Source organism: Hevea brasiliensis, chromosome 18, assembly GCF_030052815.1.
Source record: "Hevea brasiliensis isolate MT/VB/25A 57/8 chromosome 18, ASM3005281v1, whole genome shotgun sequence".
NCBI lineage: Eukaryota > Viridiplantae > Streptophyta > Magnoliopsida > Malpighiales > Euphorbiaceae > Hevea > Hevea brasiliensis.
Genome location: NC_079510.1, coordinates 1,343,397 through 1,353,218, shown reverse-complemented (window position 1 = coordinate 1,353,218; position 9,822 = coordinate 1,343,397). Strand labels below are relative to the sequence as shown.

Genomic DNA, 9,822 nt, shown 5'->3' with positions numbered 1-9,822 from the left:
TTATTATAAAAATCAAAGTAAATATCAAGAAGCATGCTGTCATCTCACTACTAATGAAACTTTATCCTAAGTAATCTAGAGCAAATAGGAATCCATATCGATTATGAAGGAGGTATTTACAAGGCTCGTTCTTAGTCCTTTCCAATTGTTGTTGATTGAAAAGATGATCTTGAGTCAAGGCATACTAAGACTTGCAATCGTAGCTACATGAGATAATTGATTTTGTAGGAAGCCTCCACAAGATTTGGTGGATGATATCAAGGGAGTATTAAGAATAAGTTATTCCTAACGAAAATTTGTAGAATCACATCAAAGAATGAGAATCCAAGGATTAAAACTATTAGACAAAACCTTATTGAGTTTCTCCTTCTGCTACATTGTGGTATACTCTTTTTTTGGGCTTTTCTTTTATTTTTGGATTTTTGCTATTTTGTTGCTTTGGTTTTATACTTTTGGGATATGATTTTTCTTTAGTTTTAGTTCTTTTTAGGTCTTATGGATCTTTTATTTTGCATATCGAGATTTTTCTGAATTTTTCTGCTTAATAAAATTATTTACTTATTAAAACAATCAATTATAAAAAGGGGTAAAATCCTAATTCTTCTTAATTAAGAATTTGCAAATGAAAACAAAAAGAGATTTAGTTATTTCATAAACAAAAATCTAGAAACAAAAGAATTGCTTTATAAAGGGAAATAAAATCAATAACAAATGTTATTGTTAACAATCAAATGGGAGAGAAAATGATACAAATAACATAATACTTAGTCATAAATTAAAAAATCAAAACAAATAATTGATAGACAAAAAAAGACACAATATCTAATCAATAATCTCAAAAAATATAATACCCAATCACTACCGTTTGAAGTAAAAAAATGCACCAATTTTGTTTATATAGCCAAATTCATTTCAAAAGTCTTCTTCATCAACTTTTCCACTTGATGCATGAGCTTAGGGCTAGCAAGGTTGCTTTACACAGGGGCAATAGTGAGTCACAGTCAGAAAGACTAAGAGAAAGCAAATTGCATACTCATAAGGAAAGATCATTCTCACAAAAGAAGAATCAAATAATTGAAGAAGAAGAAGTAAATAATAAAAAAAGAATAAGCAAGAAATTAAAGAAGTAAAGAATCAAAGAAGAAGCTGTAGAAAGAGGAAGCAAACTGATTGCAAATGCTAAGCGCAAAGAAAGGAGAAGTTAATATGATAAATTAAAAGAAAAAAAAAAGAAAGTGAAAAAATAACTTATGCAATTCTAATTTGAAAAACATATTGTTTTAAAGAAATCAATTTAATTTGATTTAATATAATTTTTTTCCAAAAATCAAATTGAGCTAAATAGATTAAATATTATAAAAATAAAAATTAAACTAAATTGAATTATTAAATAAATTAAATGTAATTTACTAATTAAATTAGTTTAGTATTTATATTTGAATTGATATCAATAAAAATAAATACTTAGAGCTTGTTCATTTATGAAAAATTATGATAATCTTTTACGAAAATTTTATAAAAGAATTAGGAAACAACTTTTTTATAATATAAATTATATTATATTTTTTTATAATTAAAATTAAATAATTATTTAAAATATTAATTTGAGAGGATAAAAATTTAATTATATTATGATAAAATAAATATATAATATATATTTAAAAAATTTAAATAATAATAATTTATTATTTTATTTATGAAAGTTGAATAATTATTTTTCGAAATAAACAAGTCAGGCCTTATAAATCACCCATTTAACGTCAACGAGAACCCTAACCCCCTAATATCTAGAATATTTGGCTTCGTTTTCCTTCACTTTCTTGTTGATTTTTCCATTAGGCCATATAATATGGGTTCATTATCGTCACCGTCTTCTTCTGTTTCTCCTGCAAAATCGTCAAATGTGGGAGATTCCTACATTGGGAGCTTTATTAGTCTCATTTCAAAGTCCGAGATTCGCTACGAGGGCATCCTCTATCATCTTAGCGTTCAAGATTCCATTATTGGCCTCAAGAATGGTGCATTATCCTATTCACTGTTTCATATTTTTCAACTTTTTTTTTTAATTTAATTTGTATTTTTTTTTAATTTTTTGGGTATATTATGATGTTGCAGTAAAGTCTTATGGAACAGAAGGTCGAAAGAAAGATGGCCCCCAAATTTCCTCAAGCGATAAGGTTTATGAATTCATTCTTTTCCGTGGAAGTGATATTAAGGTAAATCCATTTACTATAACATCAAAAAAATTATGGAAAATTGATACATTGTTAGTTGGGTATGATGTTTACAAGGAAATATCTTTTTTTTTTTTTGTGCAGTTATATCATGAGATTTGTGTTTTGTCACAATTCAAAAATTTGTAATGCTTGTTTAAGTCGTTGGGAGAGTCTTTGAATATGACAAATTGGAAATGGTTGATACTTGTGGTTAAATTTTGAAATTGTTTTTTATACACATCAGCCATGCTTTGTAATGCTCTATTGGCATAGATTAAAACCAATGATTATGCTTCTTTGGGTTATGGGGGTGGAATTCCTAGTGTGGGTTTATGCCAATGGGAACCTTGGGCGCTATGCTTCTTTGGGTTATGGGGGTGGAATTCAAAGTGTGGGTTTCCTTTCAATCCGTTGCAGTTGGAGATAGATTGATTCTAGAGAGAGAAGGATTGTCTTTTGCAATTTGATTAATTGAACTAACATAGGAAGTGGTTTTCAATTATACTCAACTCAACTAAGCCTTTGTCCCAAAAATTTGGGGTCGGCTATATGGATTCGCTTTTTCCACTCTGAACGATTTTGGGTTAAATCCTCAGAAATGCGTAATGCTTCTAAGTCATGCTGTACTACTCTCCTCCAAGTCAATTTAGGTCTACCCCTTTTTTTCTTTCTATCCTCTAGCCTCTAGCCTAATGTGCTCTACTTGTCTAACTGGAGCCTCCGTATGTCTACGCTTCACATGACCAAACCACCTCAATCTCCCTTCTCTCAACTTATCTTCAATTGGCACCACTCCTACCTTTTCTCTAATACTTTCATTACGGACTTTATCTAGTCTAGTATGGCCACTCATCCACCTTAACATTCTCATCTCTGCAACTCTTATCTTAGATGCGTAGGACTCTTTCAGTGCCCAACACTCACTACCATATAGCATAGCCGGTCGTATGGTCATGCGGTAAAATTTTCCTTTTAATTTATTGGGAATCTTACGATCACATAAAACTCCGTGGCACGTCTCCACTTCACCATCCGGCTTTAATCCTATGACTAACATCCTCCTCACATCCCCATCTACTTGAAGGATCGAGCCTAGATATTTAAAGTGATTACTTTGGGACAGTGCCACTCCATTCAAACTAACTCCTTCCCTATCACCGGTTTGGCCTTCTTTGAACTTGCAATGCATGTATTACATCTTCGTTCTACTTAACTTAAAACCCTTTGACTCTAGAGTACTTCTCCAAAGTTCTAGCTTCCTATTTACTCCTTCTCGTGTCTCATCTATCAGAACAATATCATCCGCAAACATTATGCACCAAGGAATACTCTCTTGTATATGTTTCGTCAGTTCATCTAAAACTAATGTAAAAAGATAAGGGCTTATGGCTGATCCTTGGTGTAATCCAATTGAGATCGGAAAATCTCTTGTGTCCCCTCCTTTATGCACAATAGTAGTTGCTCCTTCATACATATCTTTCAATACTTGTATATACCTAATAGATACCCTCTTTTGTTCTAACGCATTCCATAAGACCTCTCTTGGAACACTATCATAAGCCTTCTCCAAATCAATAAAACCATGTGTAGATCTTTCTTCCCATCTCTATATTTCTCCATCAAGCTTCTAATGAGAAAGATCGCTTCCATAGTTGAACGACCAGGCATGAAACCAAATTGATTGAGAGTGGTTTTCAATTATGTACACTAATATTTCTTCCCAATCCATCGACATTGGAGATAGCTTGATTCTAGAAAAAGAATGATTTTCTATGATATTTATCTAAGTGAAAACCCCATCCCTATGAGGTCTTTATCTTTCCTATGTTGAGTTTTTGGACATACTTAGAGCCTGTTTGGCATTGTAGTTAAAACTTTTTTTTTTTTCGAAAAAGAATCATTTTTGATGCTAGTGGAAAAAGCAGTTTGAAAATGTAAACATATCAAATTTAACTTAAAATCAATTTTTAATAGCCTCTAATCAATATGTTTAAGGTGGTATTTTTCTCAACGATCCCTCAAAAATAATGTCAAATTTATCCTTAATCTCAGAAGACAATGTTTGTGTCATGCTGCTGAACTATTATTTATTCTCTTAATAAAATTTTTAGTTCCTAACCACTTCCAATCCCCCAGCCCAAAAAAAAAAAAAAGAAAAAAAAAAAAAAGGGAAAAAGGAACAGATATAAAGCATTGGAGGTTAATATTTTTTTCATTGTCTATACGTTGTATGACGGGCATTGCTGTTTAACTGTCATTAATGATTGCTCTGACCTTTAGATTATCTAAGAATTTATCAGAGAAGAATCATTTGGCAACTATCTAGGGGTTCAAATAGGCAAATTGTGAGCTGCTGATGTACAACAGGTTGAGAAACCAGCCTTCAAATGCTTTAATGGTAGGCAAATCTTAAGCAATTTATAAGTTTTAGCAGTGTTCTGATTTAAGGAAGAAGGGGACTAGGGTTAAGAGTTTGATTTATAGCTAATAGATTGAGAAGAATATTTGTGGTCGTTTTTTTTACTGTGAACAGTATCCAAAGTATTGTAGCAGCTGAGTAAAGCAGCAGCAGCACAGAGAAAGAAGAGAAATGAAGGGGGAGAGAAGAGTAATGGGCACCTCGTCTTTCAAATCAAATACTCAAAATTCCATCCCCTTTGTGCTAAATTGTGCCTTGCACCTTTTAAAACTATTATCTCTGTAATTCTGATCCCCCACCATTGCTGCATGGAGAAATTTATAAATTTTAGTTTTCCTTCCTTTTGGGTTGGTACAATTCAAACTTCTGAGGATTTAACCCAAAATCATTTAGAGTGGAGAAAGCGAATTTATATAGCCGACCCCAAATTTTTTGGATAAAGGCTTAGTTGAGTTGAGTTGAGTTGAGAGTTGGGTTGGTACAATTATATCACAATGATCCTTTCCCATTCTCCCCAATATCTCTGGACTGTTTGTACATTTATGGTGTTCAGCATTGATATTTGATACTGTAATGAGTGAATTTTTACTTATTTAAGTTTACATATACTGGTTTGTGCTGTATGTGTATATCCTAATCAATTATTGGGATTTTCAGGATTTGCAAGTTAAGACCGCACCACCTGCACAAACTGAAGAACCAATTCCTGATGACCCTGCTATCATTCAGGTTTTGACTTTTGACTTTATTTAAGGAATTGTAACCTTTTGAAGTCTCTGAATCATGAGGTCAAATTCATGTTTTTATTTAGATTCTGGTTTTTGCTATTTTGTAGTCACACTATGCAGGTGTTCCTTTAAGTTCTTCAGCTTCTGTTGGTGGTAAAACTTTGGCAGAATCTGCTCTGGTGCAAGATATGCCGGCTTTGACAAGCACAGGCTATCCGACTGCACTGACTTCGTTGCAGTCTGTAAACCATGTTGGTTCAAAAAATCTTTCCCAGGCTGCTGAAGATTCTGGTCAATCATTTTCTATGTCAATGAATTGGCAAGGATATAATGGAACATCAATCAATAGGTCTAATACTTCCCAGCACTCTATTCCTTTTCAACCCCCATCCATGGTTTCATCTTCCTTGTCAGCACAGAATCAGATGCCTGCTGCAGCATTGACTGATTCTCCAATAATGGGATTAACAAATGCATCAGAATTTGCTACTCCTGTACCATCTGTTGCCTCTAATAATTCAACTTTTAGTCCTGTACAATATTCTCTTTCTCATGATATGCCATCCTTCTCATCTGTTAAAACGTCCCTACCATCTCTTACTTCATATACTAATATTAATAGGCAAACGGTATCTTCAGTTCCATACTCTAGTGAAGATACAGGTCTCACTAATGTTCAAAATGTTAGTAAAGCTGTTTCTGACCCTAAAACAGTGTACACTGCCCAATCTATGCCTTACCCTATATCTTCTTATGAGGCTTCTACTTCAAGCCCCTTGTTAACACCAGCTCCATGTCTCTTAAGTCCTGATCAATTGGCACAGTCTAGATCACATGTGCTTTCTTCCATAGTGTACCCTGATCAGAAGAATACGGATCCTCTGACTCCTTTATCATCTACGTCACTGTCCTTTGTTCCTTCTCCAGCTTCTCAAGAACCATTATTGCCATTGCCAAGTACTGTACAGAAGGTTAGATACGTTTTATTATTTTCATCAAAGTTTCTTGTCATTGTGTTGCATGTTATGGCTAAAGCTCTTTTGCCCCCTGCATCTTTGCACTCTATTCTGTGAGAATTTGTTTGCAACAATTTTAAGGTTCTTCAGTTGAAGGCCTGAATCATTTAAGCTTTTTAATTCAAATCTATACAAAGTTTCTGTCTGTAATTTCTCTTTCTATTTTTTGTTTTACAAGTATGGCTTCGAATTTTAATAATCTATACGATGAGGTTTACTTGACGTACAACTTTCATGAAATCATTGTGTAATGTCTGATTTTTGGAGAAATTTCAAATCAAAGCTAAATCTTTTAGCTGTAGATCACATGGTGATATTTGTTATTTATAAAAATTCTGTTTAAAAACTTGTTATGGTTGATGAGAACTTTTTTTTTTTTTTAATGTGAAATTTTTTAGAATTAGGGGAAGGAATCTATTGGTGTTTGAAGTTGAAATACTTAAAACTTCCAGGCTTCAAATTGTAATGTTTTGAACATTAGGACCTTACTTGAAGTTCTTAAAGAGTGAAGTGCTTACACCATTTGATGGTATGCAAGTGTATCAACTAGGAGTGAATTAAGTGAAGGGTCTGCCTTAGAAGTTTTGGATTCACAGTTTTGCATGGCTTCCTGCTTTTTAGTTACTCTTTTTTACACTTCTCCATGCAGTTCACTGAAGAATTTGATTTTGAAGCCATGAATGAGAAGTTTAAAAAGGATGAAGTTTGGGGTTATCTTGGAAAGGCAAATCGGGGAGATAACACAGTGGGCACAGAGGACAACCAAGGCTTCGAGGACAAAGAGGTTCCTCGCCTGGTGCCTCATTTTGATGCTAAGGTAGGAGGTTTAACATATTTATGCATGAGACGGATTTATTTACTTATTTTTTGTTTGAAATGAAAATACAGATCGCTATTGTTGGTTCTAATTTACTTTATAAAGTAACTTAACATCATTTTCTAATTTCCTTTATAGGGTAACTTAACATCATTTTATTAACATCATTTTAAGGGATTAGGAATCAAATTCCACTCGCACTCAGTTGCAGTGGGGAATTACCCTCTGTGATTGTGGAATCTAGCTACTGTTTTCTTCTTCTTCTTCTTCTTCTTCCTCTTCTTCTTCTTTCATCCCCCCAAAATAGATGTTGAAGTTTTAAATTATGCTCAATAGTTAACCTTATTATGTTTCTGTGCAGCCTGCATACAAGAAAGATGAATTCTTTGACACAATTTCTTGTAATACACTCAGCCAGGGAAGGAATGGTCAGAACCGATTCTCTAACCGAATGACGCTAGATAATGAGGTTAGCATATTTCTTACACACAGAAGATGTGGATCAAATTATGCTCAACTTAATTTTCTAGGTGATTTATTGACTTTCTGCTCTTGTAATGTTTTATTAGACTTTTGGTTGGCGCAATCAGAGACCTAATCCTGGCTATGGTGGATGGGGTGCCGGACGTGGCTATTACTATCATGGCAGACATAATGGAGGAAGGGGATATGGTTATGGTGGGAGGGGGAATGGGAACTTGCCTTTCTGATGCAGCCCTTTCAAACCACCACCACACTCCCGCCCTCCCTTCTCAAGAGATCCATTTGTTTTTGCACATCATGGTCCACCTTTCATTTCAGCTTGCCTTATTTTTAATATTTTGCATCGGAAGGATTTATCCTCAAGGTAATATGATAACTACATGAGGTATCTATATCTGGTGATTTTAATGTTGAGATACCTGGTAGGAACCATTAAATTGAACAATTATGGCAAGTTCATGTTTTTTTGGGTAATGGGCTGCCTTTTCACTTTTATTGTTAGAAGGAACAATGCAATTAGGTTTTCGAATCGATCTATATCTTGAACTCCTTTTCTACTTAGGTATGCATATTTGTGCTCTGTAAATTATGGGCAGACATTGTATTGATTTAGTGTTCTGGAAATATGCTAAGGTGGCGTTGGGATGCCCCATATTAATGAAAGCATTATTAAATTCAGCTGATTAATTTGAATCAGTTTCGCTTTTCACAGATTTATGAAATGAGTCATTCTGCTCCATTTCTAGATCTCTTTGTTCAGATGGATGGGGAATTTGAGTTTGATATTATACTAAAGTTATGATTTTTCACTTGAACAACAAATACAAATCCACATTCATTTAAAATGAATCTTTATTGCTCTCCCTTTGGACTCTAGAAATTTTATAAGAATTCAATTCAATTAATTTCTTTTTTATTATTAGAAAATTTTAATTAAAATTTTTTTTAATTTTTCTAATAAGCTTGGTTGTGTGATAATTCATTAAAATTCTTTTTCTTGCAATGAATTGAATATTTAATTTACTGTTGTCATTATTATGATTGAAAGTTGGCCTGGTTTGGCATTGTTAAAGAAGCATGGCTAAATCTCTAAATTTGAATGATGTTAGCTTAATGATAAAGCATCTAAAATTTCAAACACAATGAAATGATATATATATATATATATATATATATATATATATATATATATATATATATATATATAGAAGATGTGAAGATCATGCAATTTAACACTGAGAAGCCTTCTTTGAATAAGAAGATATTTGAAGCCTTTGCGCTGACGTTAAGGTTAATGAGGTGGAGTGGCTGTGAAAGAAAGAGAGAGGGAGAGAGGGGTACGTAATGGGCTGTGGAAGAATGAGAGAAAGGCGAGCATAAATAGAGAGAAATTTAGAATTTTTTATTGGGGAATGATAGTTTTGTTGAGGAAGGCTAGTTTTGTTAAAATTGATGAATGGACTTAATTGTTTAATGAAAGTAAAGTGTAGAGATTAAATAGTATATTTTTTAAAATATAAGAATAAAATGTAGGGATTAAATAGTAATTTAGTTAAAAATTTAATTTGAAATTTTTGTTTATTTTATGGATTAATTAGAAAGATTAAATTATTAATTGAACTAAAATATAGGGATCTTTTCATTTAGTTTCTAAAATATATCGATTCAGTCATTAATATTACTATATTATAAGAACAAATTTATAATTTGCCTATATTTTTAAAACTAAATTAGTTTTACACAACCAAATGCAGAAGTCTTTGTTTTTAATTATTGAAAATGGTGAATTAATCAAAATTGAATGAAGGGTTAATTATTTTTTCGTTTCGTCTTATGCTGTCTTGTATTTTGAAAGGTTTAATTATAAAAATAATTTATAAAAATAATTTAAATAGTTTTACACAACAAATATGATTGTCTTATGCTGTTTTACATTATTAATAATTTAATTTGATTTTTCATATAAAAATAATTATATTGAGTCATTGACAAAGATATTTTTATTTATTTTATATATTTTTTTATCATAAAAATTTAGATATTGTGAAAATAATTTAATAACTTAGTTTAGATATATATTTGTTGAGTATATTTTATATAAAGATTTTAAATATTAAATATCATAAAATAGAAAAATAGTAAT

At 32.0% G+C, this 9,822-nt stretch overlaps 1 protein-coding gene across 1 annotated transcript; it reads left to right on the top strand.

Annotated features, from left to right (window-relative positions):
• The first annotated feature begins 1,754 nt into the window (after positions 1-1,754).
• On the top strand, positions 1,755-8,366 carry LOC110667912 (decapping 5-like protein). The gene is made up of 7 exons (XM_021828909.2): positions 1,755-2,018; positions 2,116-2,216; positions 5,293-5,364; positions 5,471-6,334; positions 7,029-7,196; positions 7,558-7,665; positions 7,766-8,366. Exons 1-7 carry the CDS (start codon positions 1,850-1,852, stop codon positions 7,904-7,906), a joined length of 1,623 nt encoding a protein of 540 aa, XP_021684601.2. The 5' UTR covers positions 1,755-1,849; the 3' UTR covers positions 7,907-8,366.
• The last annotated feature ends 1,456 nt before the right edge of the window (positions 8,367-9,822 follow it).